This window comes from Eumetopias jubatus, unplaced genomic scaffold (genome assembly GCF_037043125.1).
Source record: "Eumetopias jubatus isolate StellerSeaLion01/CBP00866 unplaced genomic scaffold, mEumJub1_p1.0 scaffold_6, whole genome shotgun sequence".
Lineage (NCBI taxonomy): Eukaryota > Metazoa > Chordata > Mammalia > Carnivora > Otariidae > Eumetopias > Eumetopias jubatus.
Window position 1 is genome coordinate 71,768,585 of NW_028274812.1, and position 26,061 is coordinate 71,794,645.

Sequence of the window (26,061 nt, forward strand, 5' to 3'; positions counted from 1 at the left end):
TATATGTCTGTCAATTAACTGTCTACATAGCTATTCTGAACTAATAAGAAAACTTCAGTCTTCTGTATGTCTAAACTAATGATATAATTTCCTAGGCTACAGCCCTGAGCTCTATTCTATTCAGCCTAAGAATTGCCAGACATCACTCTTCCCAGTACTCTCACTATCCTCACCATCCACAACAACCTTATTTCTAATCTTGGTCCAAGGCTACCATCTGCCTCTTCATTTTCTTAAAAAAAAAAAAAATCATACAATTACCACTATAATTACAAACTCTAACCTCATGTGGGCATTCAGCTTTTTGTCTGAGGCTATCCTTCTTCCAGACTGATTACAGTATCTGTCTACTCAGCTGATCATGCAAGCTCTCTTAATTGTCTTGGTTTGTATCTCAATTCTTCCTGTTACACATCTTTAAGTGTGTCCTTCAGTCATTTTCTTCTCCTCTCTCTATTGCTCTGGGGTTGAAGGATACTTATATTAGAGATACAAGACACCTGTGTGCATTAAATGCTCAATCAAAACTGTTCAACACATTATAGTTTTCTTTATATAAATTATTTAAATACATATTCCCTGTTTCTTGATCAACAACTTTTAATTTTCCTACCCTGTCTCCAACTTCATTTTGGAATTACGAGTCCTCCAAAATGCAAATTCCCATTTGGACCATGATTCTATCTCAGAATTCTGTAGTATAAAACAAATACATGAATACTATGCTTTATGCCAAACTAGAAGTAAAAAAATCATGTCTCACAGAAAATCAAATTTTACATTAAATATGCAAATAAAAATTTGATCTTAATATATATATATAGATACCAGCTATATATATATATATATATGACTTCTCCCTAGGAATACATTCTGTTTTTGAATACATTGTGTGTGTGTGTGTGTGTGTGTGTGTGTGTGTGTGTGTGTGTGTGTGTGTAAAATAGAGAACATATTTTTAGGAGGAAGTCATATAAATTCTATAGTTACTTAAATTAGCCAGTTAGATTTACAAGTATCTTGAAGTCAGGAGGTAAAACTGAAGTTAAGGTCCAACTGCTAACATATAAAAACACCCTACTAAATTGTTAAGCCACCTCCATCTTCCCATAATTTAACCAGAGCAGTAAAAAGATTCAATTTTAAAAAGAAGGTAGGTGAAATCAGTTTACATATAACTCTGAAAGCTGCTTAGAATCACTACCCCAAAGCATACTAAAATTTAAGACTGACAACAGTCCCTCACTTTCTAAGAGAAATCAAAGACATTCTAATCTAATTGAAAATTAACTTCTTCACTTTTAAAAATACTCACTTTTAAAAATAATTACTAACAAAAGAAAACATACTCACCTCTTCGATTAACTTTTCATTTGGTGATGATGTACAAAGACAAACAAGGTAAGTTTGCTTAAAACTACCTTTTGTACCAATCTCTGGATGGTCAGAACACAGCTTTGCTAGAGCAGTTGCTTGACTTAACTGATTGGTTTTGATTAGATGTTTAATTCTCATATCCAACAAGATGGGACCCTCAAAAGCTAAAAATTCATTCACTTTAAAAAACAAGACATAATAGATTATTAACATTTGGTAATAATTCATTTGCAATACAAATACTTAGAAGGAATATCTTTTTTAAAGCACAGGAACTAATACTCTTTTTTGCTTTGCAATTTTCTATTACTGTCATGGCACTATAAAATACTTGACTTCATAAGCAAAAGGAAATTATATTGCTAACTTTTAAAAGTTGCATTAAATATTTTTACCCCTGAGAGTACCATTTAGAATGAGGTAAATTAACTTCTTTATGACAAAAATAATTTTGCATCGAATTCTAATAGTCCAAGCTATTAAAATTACACTAAATTCTTTTCCCCACAGCATTTATTCTTGACTATCAGAAGTTAGCATCCCTGGAAATCTGCAGTGCTGGGGCATTACACACTTATACTGGTAACCACTGGATAGTCTAGAAGATGAGATCCAACTAAAATTGTATTCAATACTGATTATGTATTTTTTAATTTTACAAAGGCGAAGTCTACTTTGTTTTAATAGATGTTTTAGAACAAATTAAACATCTACAGAAAAATAAATAAGGGGGAGTCTACTGAAACTTCTGTAGGTTTGTAATTTTTAAAACATCAACTGATAAACCTCAACATTTGCTTAAGACCCACATACACATAATACATTTCTATTCTGTTCAAATCTTCAAACACTTGTTTGATCAACTACAAATAAATTTTTTTATTTTTTTGTATTTGTGAAGGAGACTTTAAATTTTAACAAGTGCAAATTTAAACTCTTCCCTATTTTTCTTATCAGAATGAGAAAACATGTTTAAAAGTTTACTTGGTGATAGCTAGCCTGAAACCTCTGGGAGGCTTTTAGTAATACAATTTTAAATACTCTAAATAAAGCACACAATTCCTCTACTTATGAACAGACTGGAAGATATGTCTAGTAAGTAATTTGTGGGTTAAAAGATGGAGAATGAGAGATGTTCTTCCTTCTTTAGATATCTACGACCCTCTAGTGCTTTTATTTTTTAGATCTACCTGCACTGCATCCCACTGTGAGAAGATTCTTCTACGAGACACTATAATCATGGCTCCTCAGTATTCAAACCATGAACACGTATGCATTTTAACACAGGATCCGAAATTCCATCCTTTTTTTGAAGTCTAGACCTTTGTACCTGCCACTCTCTATTCTATTCTACTCCCTGCCACGTTAAATCCAAAAGTATAAAGACTGAGTACAGATAAATACTAACTCTGTGGTGCCTCTGACTATATGTCTTACATATACAGGGTATTACTTTTCTTTTTTTTAATCACATGATCCCACTTGGTCAATTACATTGCAAGTATCTTTTCACCATTTAGTTTGCTGCCAAACCAAAATCAGGGAAGATTCTAAATGAAAACTTAAAAAAAAAAAGTTGCTCTCACTATAAATAAGTCATAGACTTAAAAAATAGCTTTAGTTTCCTAATACAATAATTCTCTCAAAAGGGAAAATCCAGCAATAAAAAGTCTGGGAATTACTTAAAATACTCCCACTAAAACTCATAATCAACAAATTCTGAGGATTGTGGCAAAGAAATTATTTAAAGGTGGCAAGTATTTAACAAAACTGATGATACTGAATAGAATCTCAAATAGTCCCTAAAAATCTCAAATAGCAACATATAAATTAGAATGACAAATTGTGCAAAATAATTTCTGTGCTAATTCAATATATAGGAGAATATGTTCATATTGTAAAATTTCAAAAACATGGATTTTTTTTTTTTTTTTTTAATGATGGGAAACCACTGCCATACTCAGGGCAAAATTGATTCCAAAGAAATATAGAATATTAGAGCAGAAGGGACTTTACAGATCATTTTCTGTAGCTCCATCATTTGACAGATGAGTAAATTGAGGCTCACAGAAAGTAACTACCTAGGGTCATAAAGCCAGTTAATGACAGAACCAGGACCAGAATAATGGGTCTTTTGACTTCCAGCTTAATACAGTCGTGGGATGAGAAAGCCAAATTCACATTAAATGTGTCTACTTCTAATTAGAATGGCACTTTATAGCAGTAAAGAGCTGTGAAGTAGCATTAACTTTTAAAGGAAAATACTCATGTATTCTGAAAGCTCAGGATTCAAATGGATCAAGAGTAGATTACATTTTATTTATTTTTTTAAAGATTTTATTTATTTATTTGACAGAGAGAGACACAGCGAGAGAGGGAACACAAGCAGGGGGAGTCGGAGAGGGAGAAGCAGGCCCTCCGTTGAGCAGGGAGCCCAATGCGGGGCTCGATCCCAGGACCCTGAGATCATGACCTGAGCCAAAGGGATACGCCTAATGAATGAGCCACCCAGGTGCCCCCGTAGATTACATTTTAATACTCAACTCAGAACCTGCTAAATGCTTACTCTCCCTGGCCTTTTTCCGTTTCTCCTGCACTGCTTTCCATTTCCCATTCCTTTAATATCTTTCTCTACTTCTCTCCAATCCAGAACATGCTTTTTCTTACAGCGTTATAATACCACATCAAAGACTACCTGTTTTAGGGCTTGCCAGACTTATGAAAAAAGTTTTATATTTATCCTTGAATAGCTAGTCACATCACATCTCATTCCCTACCCTGCTTTTCCCACATCCCAGAAAAATAAAAATATCTTTAATTTTACTTGTGTGCAGCCTTTTAATCTATTTTCTCTGTATTTATGGACTTGAACAGAAAAGCAGGTTTTACCACAATCGAGCCTATCAAGAGAGCTGGATGACATAAAATGATAATGTAAATCAACAATATTTAGCCAGTTCAATTAAGAATGGCTGCTTCTCACAGAATGTCACTTACATAATATTAAAAAATACAATTTCTATATTAAAGATAATTAACTTTAAATATATTACAATATATAAGTTGAATTTTTGTGATAAATCATTATACAAACATTAAATGAGCACGTCCTATGCACCAAAGCTTAGACTGACTAGGTTCTGGATTTCCTTCAAAGTGGAGTCAACTTATTTACTGGGCATGTATTTCCATGGCCATATTTGCACACAATCACCTCTGTAGCATCTCTGAACTAGCTATTTAGCAAGCATCTCAGACTCTGCATACAGAAATCTCTATACCACAATATGTATTATCTCAATTCACTTAGTCATGCTCAAGCCAGGAACCCAACAGTGGCCTTATAAATGCTCTTTGTGCTTTCTTCTCACCCACACATCCAATCCACCACCTAATTCTGTCACTTCTAATGCCTAAATACTCCATCCCATTCATTTTTCTCCATCTCTACTCCTGCCATTCATCCACTCCTATCAGCCCTCATTAATCCATCAGACTCCTTTGTAGCACTCTGCTAGTCTTCTGCATCCACTCTTACACCATCACATCTTCTCCCAGCTTAAAACACTCCAATGCTTTCCCTTTGCCTTTAAAGAGTAAATTCTAAACTTTTCACCGTGGCCTACCTGAATCTGCATCAACTATTCCTTTTTAAAAAATACAATTTGCATTTTCTCTTAAAAACGATTTAGCATGTGGGCAAGAAAAAAAAAAAAGAAAAGGCATCCAAATTGGAAAGGAAGAAGTAAAATAATCTGACTACAAGATTACATGATCTTTTATGGAGGCAACCCTAAGGATTCCACAAAAAAACTATTAGAATAAATGACTTTAGCCAAGTTATAGGATACAATTAAAATACAAAAATAAGTTGCATTTTATATACTAACAATGAACAACCTGAAAAGGAAATTAAAACAATTCCATTTACAGTATCAACAAAAAATAAAATACTTAGGAATAAACCTAACCAAGAAGGTGAAAGACTTGTACCCTGAAATCTTCAAAACACGGCTGAAAGACTTAAAGACACAAGTAGATGGAAAGATCCCTCTGTTTGTGGATTCAAAGACTTAACATTGTTAAGATGTCCAGCTATCAAAAGTATCTAAGAATTTAATATAATTCCTGTCAAATCGCAACGATGTTTTTTGCAGAGAGAGAAAAATTTATCCTAAAATTCATATGAAATCTCAAGGGACTCCCAATAGCCAAAACAATTTTGAAAAAGAACAAAGTTTCAAGTGTCATACTTCCTCACTTCAAAATAATTTGTAAAGCTACAGTAATCAAAACAGTGTGGTACTAGCATAAAGACAGACATATAGGCAATACAATAGAGCAAAAAGGCCAGAAACAAACCTTCACATATATGGACAAATGATCTTCAACAAGAGTGCCAAGATCACTCAATGAGAAATGGACAGTCTCTTCAACAAATGGTGCTGGGAAAACTCATGTCCACATGCAAAAAGAATGGAGTTGGACACTTACCATATGCCATATAAAAATTTAATCCAAAATGGATTAAAGATCTAAATATAAGACCCAACACTATAAAACTCCTAGAAGAAAACAAAGAGGATAAGCTTGAAGACACTGGACTTGGCAAGGATTTATTGGATGTAACACCACGGTACAGACAACAAAAACAAAAGAGGTAACTACAACTACATCAAACCTAATTTTTTTTATGCATCAAAAAGAATCAACAGAGTGAAAAGGCAACCTATATAATGGAAGAAAATATTTGCAATATATATCTGATAAGGCATTAATATCCAGAATATATAAAAAAATTCTTATAACTGAACAATAAAAAATCAAATAATCCTATTATAACGTGGGCAAAGAGAAAGAGACATTTCTCCAAAGATGATATACAAACGTCCAACAAACACATGAAAAGATACCCAACTAATCATCAGAGAAATGCAAATCAAAACTACAATGAGGTATCACCTAATACCCATTAAAATAATTACTATAAAAAAAAAACAACCCACAAAAACCAACAAACCCAGAAAATAAGTGTTGGTGAGGATGTGGAGAAATTGGAACCTTTGTACACCGTTGATGGGACTGTAAAATGGTGCTACTTCTATGGAAAACAATCTGGAAGCTCCTCAAAGTTAAAAACAGAACTACCTACCATATGATCCAGCTATTCCACTTCTGGGTATATACACAAAAGAACTGAAAGGAGGGTCTTCAAGTGATATGCATAAGCACCCCCATGTTCATAGCAGTACTACTCACAAGAGCCAAGAAGTGGAAGCAATCGCAATGCCCACTAACAGATGAATAAACAAAATGTGGTATATCCATGCAATGGAATATTATTCACTCTTAAAAAGGAAGAAATCCTGGGATATGCTGGATATGCTACAACAAGGATGATCCTTGAGAACATTATACCAAGTGAAATAAGCCCATCACAAAAAGGTAAATATGATATGATTCTACTTGTAAAGGTAACTAAAGTAATCAAAGTCATAGACACCAAAAGTAAAATGGTGGTTAACCAGGGGCTGGGAGAGATGTGGTAGAGGGAGTTGATATTGAATTGTTACAGAATTAAAAAAAAAAAAAATTGTTGGGGAGACTGGGTGGCTCAGTCAGTTAAGCGTCTGACATCAGCTCAGGTCATGATCTCCAGGTCCTGAGACTGAGCCCCGAGTCAGGCTCCATGCTCAGCAGGGCATCTGCTGGCCCCCCTCCCTCTGCCCCTCCCACCACTCGTGCACACTCTCTCTCTCACATAAATAAAATCTTAAAAAAAAAGTTACAGAATTTTAGTTTTGCAAGATGAAAAGTTCTAGAGATATGGTTTACAACAATATGAATATACTTAACACTACCTGAACTATATAATTAAAAATGATTAAATGATACATTTTGTGTTTTTTTACCACAATAAAAAATACATTTAAAAAATCAATGTAATACTGTTAGTCACAAATATCCAAATTTAGAAATTTAATAAAAAACACAACACTTCAAGCTGCAGGTAAGTGGTTCTTAACCATGGCTGCACAATTATGCTGATCTTCTAAAAAGTACTGACGCCTGGGACTCAGACCCAGAGACTCTAGTCAGAGGCAGGCCTCCACACCACTGAAATGTCTAAAACTCTCTAGGTAATTTAAGCACAGATAGGACTGAGAACCACTGCTCTAGGTATCTATATTTCAGTGTCCAAATTACCAATTAGGGATAGTCTTAATCTTCACCCTACCCCTCACCTTTCTGGAGGGAATATGTTACACTTATAAGAAATAGAATTTTTGGGCGCCTGGGTGGCTCAGTTGGTTAAGCGACTGCCTTCAGCTCAGGTCATGATCCTGGAGTCCCGGATCGAGTCCCACATCAGGCTCCCTGCTCAGCAGGGAGTCTGCTTCTCCCTCTGACCCTCTTCCCTCTCGTGCTATCTCATTCTCTCTCTCTCAAATAAATAAAATCTTAAAAAAAAAAAAAAGAAATAGAATTTTTTACTTAAAAGATTTCAGAATTTCTTAAATCACACTGCTTGCTTTTTCATTAAATCTGAAACTTTATGCTCATTACCTGACTATGGTAAAGCTTTATGATCATAACTGATTTTTTGACATGGTTGCTATAAAACAGAATTTTTGAAGACTAGGGGTGCTTGGGTGGCTCAGCTGGTTAAGCATGTGCCTTCAGCTCAGGTCATGATCCTGCTCAGCAGGGAGTCTGCTTCTGCCTCCCCTCCCCACCCCCCACTTCTGCTCTCTTACTCTCTCAAATAAATAAAATCTTAAAAAAAAAAAAAGAATTTTTAAAGACTAAAATAAGTTCCATGCCACAGATGAACCCAGTTAGTATGCAACACGAAAATTTTCATGTGAAGTAAGATTTCCTTATGAGTTCTGAACTTAATTGATGTTTATCCATGTAACTTTATTATAAAATACACTCATTAAAACAGAATGCTTCAAGATGTTTCAAGAAACCAATGAGTGTATTTTAAAACCATTTTTAGTAAAAATGAAAATTTGGAGGTCACTACATTTATATTTAATTATATAAGAGTATAATCAATGTTAAATACAAATATGTCATCAGTGTAAAATGGGAGTGAATACTTTTATAGGCTTACTACAGTTAAATTCTATCAGCTTAATTCTATCCAGTCACTGATCCTCAAGGATCTAAGGGTTATACATAAGTAAAAGGCAGTCTAATTTAGAAGTGATTTTTAAAAATAAAATCTAAAGTGTTCCACATATTTTTTATGCCAAGACAAGGTCAATTAAGGGCACAGAAGAGAGAAGGACATAAGGCAAAAAAAGGGAAATCAAACAAGAAAAAAACAGGGACAGAAAGAAAAGAGAAGAGAAGAGAAAAGAAAAAAGAATGAAACAAAACCAAAGAGAAACAAGTTAGGTCAACTGTATTTCTAAAAGTACTTAATATAGTCTTTAAGGTGCTCTTTTTATTGACTTTCTGTAAGAAATGTCCTAACACAAAATAACTGTCAATAGATTTAAGTCTAATTTTCAGAGTCACTTCTTCTGGCATTCTCTGTATACACATATAAAACTATATATACACACACGAAAAATATACCAAAAGTATCAGGGTGAAGGAACTGGAGATTTACTATCCAAAACTAAATGCAGCTGCATGCAATCAGATCTGACCTCATCCTATTTACCTGGAAAGTATGAGTTATCACCTGCTCTCTCCTCCCGTCTCCCCTCCCTTCAAAATATTACATCTTATGTATGCTAATATCTGATAAAAATGGAACAATTTTTCCACCTTCACTTTCAAATGCAACGTTTATTACTGAAATAAAGACTTATTTTCTCACAAAATTCTTAAGGATTTATAAGTACTGTGGTAAAGCTTAAGCTTTAGAAATTTCCTTTGAAAAATAAGGGGTTCCGGGGGTGGGGGGGAGGGAGAACTGCAGGGCTTAAGATTGAAGAAAGGACTGGCAAGCTAACGAAATGTAATTTGTGCAATTGCAAATTATCTCAATATAGAAGTATAAGGGACAGATTTGAAGGAATTCAGTGTGACTGTAATAGGGTGTTCTCTCAAGAGTTTAGACTGTAAAATGATGACATGTACAAAATGGAAAGCAGGCTCAGGACCAATGATGCATGCACCGTTAGTGTTAGAGACCTGGTAGTAACCTATGCAAAATGTTATTAAAGCTAGAACCCAAGATGACCCCTAGCTCACCAAAAATGTTGAGAACAATCAAATTGGCAGAGGTGGGTAACTTCTGGAGGAAAAACTGCTACTTGGGCTTAACTATGTATTATTTATGATGACAGAGAAAAAGGAGAATTCCTCTAATGGTGGTTCTGTTAATAAGCTTTAGATTTAAAAGGGCAGAACAATGGAGCAAATGGAAACAGACGGGAAAAAGTTATTTTCAAAATGGGGCTGAGCAAAAGATATAATCCTGAATAAGTCTCAAAATTAATTATATTAAAAACATGGCTTGTGATTGTTCAGAAGATATGTGAGTGTTAAGAGCCGAGAGAGATTCACTAAACATAAATTAGGTTATGCTTGTCACAAAAATTATCTCAATATGTATCAAAGACCCGAATGTAAAATATGAAACTATAAAACTTCTTTGAGAGAAATCTACAAAACTCTAGGTTTGGTAATGAGTGAGTATGTATGTATGTACATATGTATGTATTGCTATTTTTATATTATTTCATTTTAATTCCAGTACAGTTAACATAGTGGTAATGAGCTTTTAGATAAAACACCAAAAACATGATCCACAAAAGAAAAAATTCATAAGTTGGACTTCATTAAAATTTTGAATTTCTGCTCTGTGAAAGACATTGTTAAGAAAAAGGATGAGCCATAGACTGAAAGAACATTACTTGCAAAACTCATATCTGATAAAGAACTTGTATCCAAAATATACCAAGAACTGTTAAAACTTAACAATAAGAAGACAAACCTGATTAAAAAGTAGGGAAAAAAAAATCTAAAGGGATGCGCCTCACCAAAGATTGTTACAGATGGCAAATATGCATACGAAAACATGTTCGGTATCTTATGTCATTACAGAAATGCTAATTGAAACAAAAATGTGGTATTATTACACACCTATTAGAATGGCTACAATTCCCAAAACAGGTAATCCCAATTACCAATGAGGGTCTAGAGCAACAGGAATTCTCATTTGCTGCTGGTGAGAATACAGAATGGTAAAGCCACTTTAGAAAACAGTTCGGCAGTTTCTTACAAGCAAAACATAGTCATCCCATATGATCTAGCAATCTTACCCCTAATATTTACCCAACTCATGTGAAACTTATGTCCACCCAAAAACTTACATGCAAACGTTTACAGTAGCTTTATCATAAAGAGCAATGGTAGTAAACAAGATGTCTTTTAATAGGTGAATGAAGAAACTGGTATATTGATACCACACATAATATCATGGAATACTACTCAGCAATAAAAAGGAATGAGCCACTAAGGTATTCAAGACATAGATGAATGTTAAATGCATTTTGCCAAGTAAAAGAAGCTAAGCCAAAAGGCTAAAATTCTATGACAATCTCGAAAAGGCAAAACTATAGAGATGGTAAACAAATCAGTAGTTATCAGGTGTTCAGGAGAGGGTTCAGTGGGTAAAGATAGTTGATTTTTTTATGGCAGTGAAAACTATCTGTATGATACTGTAATGGTGGATACATGGTACTAAGGATTTGCCAAAGCCTAGAGAACTTTACAGCACAAACAAGAAATCTTAAGGTATGCAAATTTTAAAAAATTATTTTGGAGGTTGAGGAAGCCCAGGATGAAATGAAGAATACAGCAAAAAGAATAATAATAAATAAATACATTTAAAAAATCTAACTGTATTACAAATGTTATGAAAGAACTTCACTGAAAGAGGTAGGGAAATAAAGTGCTCACCTAACTAACTTTGGATGAGTGGAGTCTATAAGAAAAATGGCAAGAGAAATTGTACATAAGCATTGTATTCTAATCAGTAAAGTTGTTTTCCACAGAGGTATAAGTTATCAATTCTGAAACCACTATACATGTACACTAAGACTGATTAATTAAGTATACAGATGGCCAATGGTAGGAGGTCAATCTGAAAAGGCTGCATGATTATAGGACATTCTGTTGAAGTGAGAGGTTACAGATAAGCAACAAGACTCGAATGATTGGAAGACATCAGCATGAACCCTCCTATGTAGTTTGATATAAATACAGCTGGTTACATATGGAAATATTTACTGATGTGTCTACACACAGATTAGTATACCTACATATATTTTCTTGCTTTGTCTGCTGAGAGGTCCTAGAAGTAATGACACCCTAGAAGCAATGTCACTTCAGTAGCAATAAACACACCCAGTTATCAGGTCTTCGTTTCTATTACTGTTCTCCAAGAAAAAACAAGGCCTCCTTGGAAAAACAGCTGATTCAAGGACTGGGGCAGGAAATATGTAAAATAAGCTGGAGTACCTTATAGTGCCAGAAAGCAAGAAAGTACCTCAAATAAAAAACATAATCCATAATGACAGGGGTATGTCAAAGGGACACAGAAATGAAATCAGAGGGTTCCCAATGGCCAAAGCTGGGTCAATTTGAGTTAACAAAATAAATAAAATAGTATTGGATTATGACTAAAGTATAAAATGAATATCCATTAGTCCATACTGATATAAATGACTGACTGAATAAATGGGGGAAAGACAAATCTGTGTACATTCCAACAATCTGTGTAGATACTGCCCCCCTTCAGGAGGTGGAGCTTAAATTTCCACCTCTTAACTGTGGGCTGCATGCAGTAACTTCCTTCCAAAGAGTACTGTATGGAAAGGGAGAAAAAGAGTAACTTTAAAGTGGAGAAACCTGACAAACACACTACCTCAGCCAGGTGATCAAAATTAGTATCAACAATGAGAAGTCATGTGGATAGTATGTACCCTTGATATGATGTAATAACAATGGCATTTTACCTCTGTGATCTTCCTCCCCAAATCCATAAGCCCATTTCTAATCATGAGAGCAACATCAGACAACTCCCAATTAAGGGACATTCTACAAAATACCTGACCAGTATTCCTCAAAACTGTCAAGGTCATCAAAAACAAGGAAAGTCTGAAAAATTGTCACAGCCAAGAGGAGCCTAAGAAGACATGACGACTAAATGTAATGTGGTATCCTGGATGGGATCCTGGAACAGAAAAAGGACATTATGTAAAAACTAAGGAAATCTGAATAAAGTATGGAAGTTAGTTAATAACAAAGTATAAATATTGGTTTATTAACTGTGACAAATGTATCATACTAATGTAAGATATGAAGAGTAAGGAAAACTGGTAGTGGGGTATATGGGAACTCTTCACAATTTTCCTGTAAATCTAACACTATTCTAAAATAAAAAGTTCATTTTAAAAAATAATAAATCAGGTCATACTAACCTATATTAAATATTATTACTTAAAAGAATTCTAGCCAAATACTTGTTATGGTGTTATGGTCTTTCATCAAATCCTTATATACAAAAAAGGAGAACCATGGAGCAGACATAAGGAAAAACAGGCATATTTTATCAAACAACCATAATCAAAGAGTATTGATTAAAGGACTGAAGGCAAGAAGAAAGATTTCTTTAAGCATCCCTGGGGCTAGGTTTTTGGACATGACCATTTTATGGTTATTTATAAGGACCTGGATGCCAACAGGATATATGTTAATAAGAGGAAACTGGTAAGGACAAAAACCTTGAATAACAAAATCAAGACTGAAAATAATATTGAAAATTTGCAAACAGAGAATCAATCTAACAGTGAAATTAAGCAGGACAAAAAAAAAAAAAAAAAAAAGCAATGCTTCATGTGCCAAAAGACAAAGCATAAAAATGTAGTTGGTAATTTAAGGGTAGCATTTATATTTAAAAACTTTTGTGTGATTTTTGTAATCTCACCGAGCTGTGAGAATGATAGGCTACCCAAAAAGTTTAATGTCATCTTAAGTAACACAAAGTATAAATAGTTAGGATGAAAAATGAGAGTACCAAAGACCTCAAAGTCGGCCAGATCATATTTAGGGTACACATTAAGTTCTGAGAATTACATATTAAAGAGAACAACAAAATGCACTAAAAAAACCTAGAAATCGTGATTTAGATTTAAAATCTTTGAAAATCTCAACTGCTATGGCATGAAAGAGGGATTTATACTTTGACATGGCTCTAGGGGTAGCACTAAATCCAAAAGATGGAATTCTAAGAACGTAGTTCTCACAATTTTCACAGTGAAGATTTTCTAATCATAGGTTAAGAATAGACTGAAGTACACAGCAAACCACCTCTCTAGCAAATAAACTGGTGTTTAAGAGAAGGCCAATTTATTAGTGATATTTAGAAGGGAGTTAAAATTGGGTAAAAAAATAAGCATTCATTGTCTTTCCAATCCTGAGATTATGACCAAAGAAAGGTACAAGTAATATGTAAGCTTAAAGTTCCTGTGATACTCAAAGGCCATCTACTTGAATTATGTTTAGTTATTAGAGTTACTTTATCCCAGGATGCTAACACCTTAAAGTGAAACCAGCATTTCCACCCACCCTCAATCCCCCAAATCAAAGAGCATGTCTCAGGTTGTTAGCTGGGTTGTAGTGAGTCCGAACTCAATCAATTAAAAAAAAAAAAAAGTTCAGGATTAAGTAGATTACTGTTCAAATACTACATCAAACCTCCAAAGGCTTCACTATAAACAAACCAATGAGCATAGCCTCCTGAAGTGTATTCATTATTCTCTAAGCTCTAGTTCTCTTCAAACTCGCTGTCATTAAGTTAAACTAAGAGGCTGGATATTTAAAACTAAAAGTTCCCCATCGTTTTGAATCATCAAGTTTGAAAATGTAAATAAATTAATATTTTTGTGTAAAATGTAGATTCCTTCAACTTTTTAAAAAAGAGGTAATAAACATCCACTTCTAGCTTTTGTGATTATCCATAAAATGACTGCCATCAAAGAGACATTCTAAGTAGCAGAGGACCAAGTAAAGACTATGGCTGCAAAATCTCTGTCATTTAACATCTGATTGCTTCATTGAGTTGTACTCAAGTCTGGCTACCTACAATCCACTGCTATTGTAAGAAACTGCTCTTGGCTGAATAGTCCAAATTACTCCAGCAGCTATGTCAGGCAAAGAACAAGAAATAAAGCAGCAAAGAGTTGGGCAGAGACTTTGTTAACAGAAACGATGTTAGGCACATTAAAGCAAGTAAGGAAACCGAGCATATATTCTTTTTAAAATAAATTTTAAATCTCTGCTAAGGTAAAGTTTCCATTTTCCTGTTTTAGTGTAATGTGTGAGTTTAGCAAAAATGCTCTTCAGAAACTGACAACAGAAAAAAGGAGTTAATTCTTTACTTAAGCTAGGTGCGATTTTATTAGGCTAGGTGCAACAGGGCATGATATAAAAAGGAGAGAAGTCCTGACTTCAATTCCTGGCTCTGCCTCACAACACTGGCAATGTAATATAGAAAAGACAACCAATCGTCCTGAGCCTCCATTTTCTCATCTGTAAAATAGGGATAATAAAGATCCTACCTTTTTCACAGGATCATCAAGGTTAAATGAAACCATGAATATAAAAGCACATTTCAAACTGTTAGGAACTATACAATGTAATCTGATATTGTTATTAATGTATTACATCCAGTACTTCCAAAAGCTGAATAGATTAGTATAATTTGAGTATAAGAACAAAATCATAGTGGTATTAGTATCGTGGGAATATAACTAATATGCCAAAGGCAAAAAAAATCTAAGATTCTCAACTTTTAAGTGTTGTTTTTATTATTAATTTAAATAATGAGAGTCCACTCCCCATTTCTCCAAGGTCTTAAAAATACTGTAGTTAATCTGTGGATATCCTTGATGGAAGGGGATACTAAAAATAATTTGCTTGTGAAAATTAAGGAACAGGTAACATTGCTAGAACTATCAGGAAAGCATGGAGAAATGGTAAGAGGGGAGCCAGGTAGGAAAAACCAGCTTGAAGAGAAGTTTGGAGAATGTCTGGAAAGCCTTTCAGGAAATATCAACGTACAGAAGAGTTCACAAGCAACGGACCTAACACTCCTTTCTCAGCCTTCACCATTTGCTATCACATCGCAAAAAGCTAAAGTTTGCCATCAATCAACAAGCAAAGCAGCAATAAACAACAGAAGAAGTTTATTTACTTCTTTAGTTAAATACCGTGGGAAAAGTTTGGGTGAAATCTGGGCACTTTCCTAAAGAATTTCAAGAAAAGTACCAAAGACAGTAACTGTGCTCTTCTTCATGGTATATACCACTTTTGAGCTCTGAACATTAAGTCTTATACATATTATTAGTGACTTAGCCATCTACTTCCAACAGAGTACCTGCCAGTTTGAGTTTAACGGGGATCTTTATTGCCCAAGCTCATACAATAACAACAAAACAATAAAATAAGATGGGGCGATAAGCTGTTTGAGAAAGAGTACTAATCTTAGAGGCAGAAGACTTGAGGGTTCTAGATTTAATTTCTTCTCTATTTTGAGGAAAATCATTTAATTACCCTACTTCTGCTTCCCCATCTGTCAAGCAGGTTATCAAATATAAGCTAGATTGCCACCTGTCAGGATATTGCAGAGGGAATTCCTCTATTTGAAAAGATGCTGGGAAAAAAATTTAGTTTTTCTGTTACTCTAAGACTGTGTAATATCCTAAAAATACATCTTCCCCCAAATAAAATAAAGGTGAAGGGCCTCAAGCACCTCAGCTAGAATTTAATTAAATGGTCCTTCTTTGGGAAATCTTGAGATGAATTATATTTATCAAAACAATTTTAAGTACTTATTTTTTTTCTAATCTAATGATTCTTTTTTTTTCTCTCTCTCTAGAAAATTTACCTTTATCCTTATCCAATGGTTCCTGGGAAAGAATAGTGCACAGTACCGGGTTTTTCCACACCCCAGTCTCTTGAGCTAGAGTAGCTAAAAAATGCAATTCACAGCTGCCATTCTCCATCAGCTTTTCATGAGCTACCTATAAATATTAAATAAACATCCAAAGAATTACAACAGATTTTTAAAAGCAAGCTTATCAGGCTCTAAATATAATACTAAACTTTTGAAAAATAAGATTTTTATCTTTAAAATTTCACATCACATTACAAAGTGCTGAATTCCTTTACTTCTGATTCTTAAAGATGAATCTCAAGAATTGTATCAACTGTAAATTTTAAATAAATACAATGTATTTCTAGAGATAAAATTATTTTCCCCCAAAATCTAAACCAAGAGCAAAGTTACTTCTGAAGGAAGCTATCAGAATATCCAAGCATAAAAGACCTTACACATTTTATATCCTTTGTGTTAGTAAAAAACTTTTTCCAAAAAAACGTCTATCATTAATGAAGGACAGATTTGTATCAAGGCCTAAGTGACAACGTACACATATTCCAACAAAAGGGACTTATGAAAACAACTAAATGCATGATTCTTCATTTATTCATTACATAGCCTTGGCAATATTCTATTTAAAACTGATACTAAAACTTGCTTACTAGTTGTTTCCAAGTGTTCATGCAATTAGCATATTCTTCAAGACACAAAAAAAGACCAATGGTTTTTATTCAATTCAGAAAAAGTTTATTGGGACTTTCTATGGGCAAAGGACTAGGGAAGAGAGCAACTGGTCCCTGCATTTATGAGGCTTATCCTCTAGTGGGGTGAAGAAAGGTTAAAACAGTAAAACACAGGCAAAATGAAACACATGCTATTAAGCAGGTATAAAATAACCCCAACGAAGCTCTGAAATGAGAGCAAAGTGTCATGGAAACTCTTAAAGCTACATGCTATGTTTTTAGTCTATGCCTCAAAACCATAAAGTCTCCCCACTGCAACAAGTTCCAGTGCTTTAAGAAAGTTTCTTCGAGCAATCGCTAAAAGCTACCACATAAGGATTTAAAGAGTTATTTCCTTCTCATTAACCCATATGAAAAAGTATCAACTAGTGCTACTGTTTCAAAAAAGAAAGTTTAAAAGTTTATCATATGCTGACAAAATAGCATGAGGAATTCAGTATTATATTTGTATATAAACAACTTAATTCATTCTGGGGTAGAGTGCCAAACAATGAAAAGTTCTAAAATAATTATGTGCCTAAAAATAAATACTTGCTGGCAAAACAACCTAAGACATGAGTTACTGATATGCTGAAGTAGAAATTGTGTGATCAAAAAGTCAGTTGCAACGTGACAAGACAAGACACCTTCATTTCAACAGTTAAGTATTATGTGTAAGACACTATATGGAATCCTATGATAGTAATAAGATATGAAACCTACCTTCAAGAATTTTGCAATTGATGAAGATTTTAATGGTTTATATTAAAATAGCAAAGCTGACTTCTCTAACTACAGTCTATTTCACATGCTTCTAAAATTTGACACTAATTATCTTTAATATATCTCCTACAGAAAAAAAACATCAAGCCAAAACATATTTTATGAACTCTGGCTAGAGAAAGAGAAATACTTTCTGAAACTAGCTAGCAAAAACATTCTTTTTAGTTAATCAATTAATCAAAACTTACTTGAAGCTAGAGTATATACAGCACAATCTAGTGCTTGAAACAAAGTTTAACACTCTTGAAAATACTCCAAGACAACTAAGTACTAAATTGCATAGTACTTCTATAAGGTAGAATAACAACACTAAATAAGAGAGACAAAGCTTTTGTTTTCAGTTATAGGAGAAAAGCATGGACTTTGGAATAAAGAACCTTGATTCAAATAACTACTCTGTAATATGAGCTGTATAAATTTGGGTAGATAAATGTTTTAAAGTATGAGCCTCAGTTTCCTCACCTTTAAAATGGGAAAAATATACTTACCCCCACAAAGTTTTCATAAGAATTAAATGATATATTAAATTCGTGTAAGGCATATTGCAGATGTTCAGCAATTAAACTGTTTCTAAATACAAATTAGGGCATTTTCTATTGTTTTCCCCTTACTGGTCTGGCAAAGTGCTAATTAACTGTTCCTAAAGAACAGTGCAATATTCAACCAATCTATCTAAATGTATATCTTCATTTAACACACATTTATGAACATCTACTATATGCATGACATTAGTGTTAACAAAAGCTGCAATTAATGCTTGTTATTCCTTAAATGTTTTAAAGTGTAGCCAAATAATTTATTAAGAATAAAGAAAAGGATATACAATATACCTATATGAAATCTAATAGGTAAATATTCTCACCTGCACCAGTGTCTGAAATTGTTCCCACTGTTTATCTGATAACTCAACAGGCAGACACAGTAAAAGTTCAACACAGCTTCTAAAAAAACAAAAAATTGGTAAGGATACAAATATTTATTAAAATTCAAAGTAAAATAAAACAAATAATCCTAGTATCAGTAGATACCCCGTAACTATTCTATTTAAAATTAAACTATCATAAGACTGAGATACAGAATTAAAACAAAAACGCTAAATCTAATTTATTTACTCAAAGGTCTACTCACAATGCCAAGCGTTCCAGAACCAATGCTACATTTTCACATTCAGAGGTAAGATAAGGTCGGGCTTTAACATAACTTTGGATAGCCACTGTGTATACCTCCAATAAAGGTAAAGGATCTTCTGAAGTTTTCCATTTCTCTGCATATTCAAGGAGTGTCTGTTTTGGAAGGAATAATAAAAAGTATTCAATGTAAATCAAAATACACACAGGCTAATTGACTGTTTTTCTTTCCTCCCTTAGAAATTTTGAAAAATAACATTTTTTTATTTTTAAAAACAAAAAGCAGCTTATACTGATTAAAATATTAAAAGTAATAAAGTCAGTCTTATTTCCAACAGCTCTCTGTAAGAGAAAGATTAGTGTTAATTATCCAACAACAGCATCGTTTCATGAAGGATGTAAGTAGTGCAAGCATTAACTTTCTTCTCTATCAAAATGACACCTTTCACCTCAAAACTCCTAAGATTTAAAAGTTAGTTTAAAAAGAAGATACCTAGACCAGCTTGACCAGAAGGCATGCAGTAAAGAATTTCAAATATTTTTTTTTAAGATTTTTTATTTATTTGAGAGAGAGAGCACATGAGAGGGGGGAGGGTCAGAGGGAGAAGCAGACTCCCTGCCAAGCAGGAAGCCCGATGCGGGACCCGATCCAGGGACTCCAGGATCATGACCTGAGCCGAAGGCAGTCGCTTAACCAACTGAGCCACCCAGGCACCCTGATTTTCAAATATTTGTTTCTATTTTTCATATAAGGAGCATAAAATTCAACACCTAAAATAAATAAACTGCATATAGTCATCAGAAGACATGTAATTTTTCAGTTAATAAAAAAATAATAGTACAACCTATCACAATTTTTATGACAACCTTTATCATTTAAAAAATCATCTAAAGTACTTCAACATACATAAAATGTATATTAAAGATTAAAGAATGATTAGGTAAAGTAACTTTTGTAATAAAGTGCTTATTTTTTAAAAATAAAAACTCTTTATCCCTTAATGAAGTAAATATCTCAAATAGGCCTTATCAGAACTACTAAAAGTAAACAAGCAAACAAAAACCAACCCGCAATCCTCTGCTGTTTATCCTGAAGAAGGAAGAGGTGGAAGAAACTGGCAGCAGCATTTAAAGACACCCACATTTAAGACTCTACACTATTAAAATAGTGACTTACTAAAAAGTATTATCAAAAACGTTCTATAATTATACTAAATAAAGAAGGACTCTAATTGTTTTTATAATATAGAAAACTGCCATAGTTGGTCCTCTTCACACTTCAAGATTTAAGAATCCTCTCCTCACATATGGACATTCAGGTGCCCTTTCCCAGAAAAGAGGGTCTCTTGAATGAAAACTCCGTGAGGGCTTATATCCTCTCTGGCATAGAGAAACAGCTTTTAAAAAATATGTAGATAGGTAGAAAGGTAGGAAGGAAGTTAGAAAGTTAAGAGGGAGGAAGGAAGAACTTACATTCTGCTATCAAACACTCAAAACACTGCCTTGTCCTCTCTACTACCTGTAACAGTAGTTAAGTGATCAGAGAGAATAAGGAAGGAAGAAAGGACTAGAAAGGGTAAGCTGGTGGGGCGCCTGAGTGGTTCAGTCATTAAGTGTCTGCCTTTGGCTCAGGTCATGATCCCAAGGTGCTGGGATCGAGCCCTGCATCGGGCTCCCTGCTCGGCGGGGAGTCTGCTTCTCCCTCTCTCACTCCCCCTCTGTTTGTATTCTCTCTCTTGCTGTCTCTCTGTCAAATAAATAAATAAAATCTTAAAAAAAAAAAAAGAAAGGGTAAGCTGGTAAATTAAAGAGCAGCATAATAACAATTCACTCTCTAAGCAGTCATATATTCACAGACCCTGATTCTCTCCAAGTTGGACAGAAGTGCAGGTAACCTGGAGACCCAAACTTGCCACTGATATCTGAAGTGAGGGCAGTCTCGTGGGACTGAGCCCTTTAACCTAGGGGGTGTTTGATGCTAAGTTCAGGTAGTTACTGTCAGAATTTAATTGTACGACACCTATTTGGTGTTGGAGAGTTAGAGAAATGGTATTGGGAAAGAGCACGTATTTCATGTTAGCAGTAAAAAAGAAAAAAATCCCTCAACACAACTTATAAACATTTAGCCCCCGAGTCTTTTCCCTCTCCCTCTGCCCCTCCCCCTGACTTGTGTGTGTGCGCACGCTTGTTCATGCGTGCTCTCTCTCTCAAATAAAAATAAAATCTTAAAAAAAAAACTTATAAAATCTAAACCAAACCTACCAAATGAATAGAAAGATCTGCATTTTGGGATTGTTTATAATCATCTATTTCTAGGAATGAAACAGAGTATAATGTTCTATTTTTAATGCTGGTTTTAATGTGTTCCTTGGGCGTTTTATGGTGATGTGGCAGAGAGGATGACCTCGCATCTTCAAGAATTTCAGAATTAACACCAACTGTGCATACAATTCTTACTTTAGCTAGCACCTGTTTCTACACAAAGTTATTAAATATTTTTTTTTTCTGGAAAAACATGTTTAGATGTCTAGGAAATTTCATGCCTGGCAAATGTTTCTACTCTAACATGGATTGGACTGAATGCTTAGGTTTCCCCTATTAGTCCTCTAGCAGTAATGAATCAATTTCCAAAAGAGTTTTAATTTTTGCTGGAAAAGAAGAGAAAATATAGCATACCACTTTCCCAATGGGTTTGAAATTATAAGCTTCTTCCTTTTCTTATCTCCTAACCAAAAGAAACCCTAAAAAAGGTCATACATTTCTACATATATGTACATATCTAGGCATACCTCATTTTGTTGCACTCCACTTTATTATGCTTCAAAGGTATTGAGTTTTTTAAAAATTGAAGGTTTTTGGCAACCTTGCATTGCAGCAAGTCTATCAGCACAATTTTTCCAACAGCATTTGCTCACTTTGTGTCTGTCACATTTTGGTAATTCTTACAATATTTCAAACTTTTTCATTATTATCATATTTGCTATGGTGATCTGTGATCTTTAATGTTACTACTGTAATTGTTTAGGGCACCACAAACTGCATCCATCTAAGACAGTGAACTTAATCTATAAATGTTGTGTGTGTTCTGAATGCTCTACTGACCATCTATCTCCCTATCCTTGGGCCTTCCTATTCCCAGAGACTGACAATACTGAAATTAGGGCAATTAACCCCACAACAGCCCTCTCAGTATTCAAGTGAAAGAAGAGTCACACATCTCTTACTTTAAATCAAAAGCTAGAAATGACTAAGCTTAATGAGGAAGGCATGTCAACGGCCAAGACAAGCTGAAAGCTAGGCCTCCTAGCCAAACAGCCAAGTTATGAATGCAAAGTTAAAGTTCTTGAAGGAAATGAAAAGTGCTACTCCCATGAACACATGCATGCTAATAAAGTGAAACAGCCTTCTTGTTAATATAAAGTTTTAGAGGTCTGAATAAAAGATCACCAGCCACAAGATTCCCTTAAACCAAAGCCTAATCCAGAGCAAGACCCTAACCCTCTTCTATCTATGAAGGCTGAGAGAGGTTAAGTAAGTGGCAGAAGAAAAGTCTGAAGCTAGCAGAGGTTGGTTCAAGAAAAGGCTTAAGGTTTAAGAAAAGAAGCCATCTCTCATCAAAGTGTAAGGTAAATCAGCAAGTCACCCAGAAGATCTAGCTAAGATCATTAATGAAAATGGCTACAGTAAACAACAGATTTTCAGTGTAGACAAAACAGCCTTCTATTGCAAAAAGATGCCACCTATGACTTCCTTAGCTAGAAAGGAGAAGTCAATGCCTGGTTTCAAAGCTTCAAAGGAAAGGCCAACTCTTTTGTCAAAGGCTAATGCAGCCAGTGACTTTAAGCGAAGCCCATGCTGAAGACCCTAGAGCCCTTAAGAATTATGCTAAATCCACTCTGCCTGAGCTCTGTAAATGGGACAAAACTTGAGGGATAGTACATCTGTTTACAACATGGTTTATTGAATATTTTAAGCCCACTGTTGAAAAAAAGATTCCTTTCAAATATTACCACTCACTGACAATGCACCTGGTCACCCAAGAGTTATGATGGAGATGTACAAGATTCATGTTGTTTTCATATCTGCTAATACAACATCTGTTCTGCAGCCCATGGATCAAAGAGTTATTTCAACTTTCAAATCTTATTATTTAAGAAATACTTTCATAAGGCTAGAGCTGCCCTAAACAGTGTTTCTTCTGATGGATCTGAGCAAAGTAAGTTTAAAACATTGTGGAAAGGGTTCACCATTCTAGATGCCTTTAAGGACATTCATGATTCATGGGAAGAGGTCAAAATATCAACATTAAAAGGAGTTTGGAAGAAGCTGATTCCAACGCTCATGAATGACTTTGAAGAGTTCAAGACTTCAGTGGAGGAAGTAACTGCAGATGTGGTGGAAACAGCAAGAAAACTAGAATCAGAAGTGGAGCCTGAAGGGGCGCCTGGCTGGCTCAGTCAGAAGAGCATGGGACTCTTGATCTCGGCTGAGGTAGTGAGTTTGAGTCCCACATGGCGTGTAGAGATTAAATTAACTAAAAAAAAAAAAAAGAAGAAGAAGAAGAAGAGCCTGAAGATGTGACTATATTGCTGCAACCTCATGATAAAACTTTTAAAACAGGTGAGGAGTTGCATCTTAGGGATGGGCAAAGAAAGTAGTTTCTTGAGATGGAATCTACTCCCGGTGAAGATGCTATGAAGACTGTTCAAATGACAACAAAGGATTTAGAATATTACATAAACTTAGTTGATAAAGCAGCAGCAGGATTTGAGAGGACTAACTCCAATTCTGAAATAAGTTCTACTGTGGGCAAAGTGCTATCACACAGCATCACATGCTACTGAGAAATTATTACTGAAAGGAAGAGTCAATCAAAACAAACTTCAGTGTTGTCTTATTTTAAGAAAATGTCACAGCCACCCCTACTTCAGCAACTACCACCCTGATCAGTCAGCCCCTATCATAGAAGCAAGACCCTCCACGTGCAAAAAGATTATGACTCGCTAAAAGCTCAGATGATGGTTAATATGTTTTAGCAATAAAGTATTTTTAAATTAAGATAAGTACAGGGGTGCCTGGCTAGCTTAGTCGGCGAAGCATGCAACTCTTGATCTTGGGGTTGTAAATTCAAGCCCCACATTCAGTGTAGAGTTTATTTAAAAATAAAATCTTTCAAAAAATTAAGTACATATTTTTTAGACCTAATGCTACTGCACACTTAACAGACTGCAGTACAGAGTAATTTTATGTGCACTGGAAAACCAAAAAATTCATTTAACTCACTTTATTGTGATATTTGCTTTACTGCAGTGGTGTGAAATTGAACCTGCAATATTTCCAAGGTATGCTTGTACCTACATTTTTCCCAAGACCCACATTTCTTGATATGTCTAGCTCTGCAAAGAGTACTCAGACATTATTTCTTTCCTTTATTAACTGAGTTCTACTGTCCCTCAGATGAAAGAAGTTTTTAAACTTAACTCTAATAGATAACCAAAGATGAATTCTTTTGGGTTTAATAGAGTCTGGATTGATGAGAAAAATAACTGACAAATCACAGAATGTTAGAACCAGAAAAAAACTCTCTCTATTCAGGGGCGCCTGGGTGGCTCAGTCGTTAAGCATCTGCCTTTGGCTCAGGTCATGATCACAGGATCCTGGGATCGAGTCCCGCATCGGGCTCTGTGCTCAGCAGGGAACCTGCTTCCCCCTCTCCCTCTGCCTGCCTGCCTGCCTACTTGTGATCTGTCAAATAAATAAATAAAATCTTAAAAAAAAAACAACTATCTTTCTTCACCTCATTTTATAGATGAGGAAGAGGGAGAGGAAGTAGATTCTGGTGAAAACAGAGACCACTAAGGTGGCTATTTAGTAGTCTGGGAATAATGTAACTAGGGAGAGGGTAGAAAGATGATAGCAGATTGAGATAATATGAGAAAAGTGATGATATACTCATAATGATTCCATGTAAGAAAGTAAGTTAAAAAGCTGGTTAAAAAACAAAATATCTATGTATATAAAGCTTTGAGAGTTGATATTTAGAGACAGTAGTGTGTTAACAGTAGAGCTTCCCTTGTTTCTCAAGGCACTAAGTTCAGCAGAACCACTGTGAAACTGAAGTACCCCCAACATAACTGGTTAATAAAATTATGCTTTCTTCAATTAAAAAAGAGTTACTTATTTATACCTCCTGCCTTAATCTATACAAGGGCTTTTAGGTGGAAATTTCAGAATGGTCTCCTATTCTTTTCACAGAATTAGAAGAGACCTTAAAGATCATTTAATTCTGTTTTACAGAGTAGTAATTAAAGGGTCCAGTGACCTGCACACTATTAAAAGAATTAGTAATTAGCAAAGCCGAGCACGCTCATTCTCTGTGAAACACTCTGTCTACTACAAACAAATACTGGTTGTGGTACTGTAAGAGAATTATGTATCTGTGGTGTTACTCTGTAACTACAAAGTACCTTTTACCTCTATTACTTCAATTATTCCTAACTATGCGATGAAGTACTATTTATCCCAATTTGCCAGCCATACTAGAATTAAATAACCTTTTATTTATTATATTATTTTATTTTAGTTGGAAGTCAGACTCAAAGCAGCATACAATAAAAAAGGAAATTAAGAGGAAGGGCAGGTTCCAGGATTGGTTAGTGTAGTAGCTCAACAATGTCTTCAAGATTGTGATGAGCACTGGGTGTTGTATGTAAGTAAATGAATCACTAAAGCCTGTACCTGAAACTAATGTTACACAGTATATTAACTAATTGGAATTTAAACAAAAACTTCAAAGAAAAAAAGTAGAAACAAATAAAAACAATGTCTTCAAGAACCCACCTATGTCAAGAATGCACCTATGTCTTTAGTCGGCTATCCTCAGGTGGTACCCTACCCAATCCCCAGGCCTTAAGACAGTGAAACAGGTTTCTTACCCAGACTCAGCAGTAACCAGAAAGAGGAGACCATCTCTTCATGTGCATCTCATTTAGGAACAAGGAAACCTTTCTCAGAAACCCAAACCCAATTCCCATCAGATTTCTCCTCAGGTCTCAATGGCCAGAACTGCATCACACACCTGTGTCAAAAATCACCCAGACATCATGGAACACCCTGGTTGACTTTTAAACCAATCAGAACC

At 34.7% G+C, this 26,061-nt stretch overlaps 1 protein-coding gene across 2 annotated transcripts in view; it reads right to left on the reverse strand.

Moving 5' to 3' along the window:
* Positions 1-26,061, reverse strand: part of ZNF292 (zinc finger protein 292) — an 88,229-nt gene that overhangs the window by 25,530 nt on the left and 36,638 nt on the right. Inside the window, exons 2-5 of one of the 2 annotated variants that reach the window (XM_028108018.2) lie at positions 18,922-19,076; positions 18,656-18,734; positions 16,295-16,430; positions 1,354-1,556 (exon numbers count right to left, since the gene is read on the reverse strand). In XM_028108018.2, the coding sequence (XP_027963819.1) occupies positions 1,354-1,556; positions 16,295-16,430; positions 18,656-18,734; positions 18,922-19,076 (573 nt within the window). The remainder of the gene's footprint in view (positions 1-1,353; positions 1,557-16,294; positions 16,431-18,655; positions 18,735-18,921; positions 19,077-26,061) is intronic. The other variant, XM_028108019.2, reaches the window with a different exon arrangement.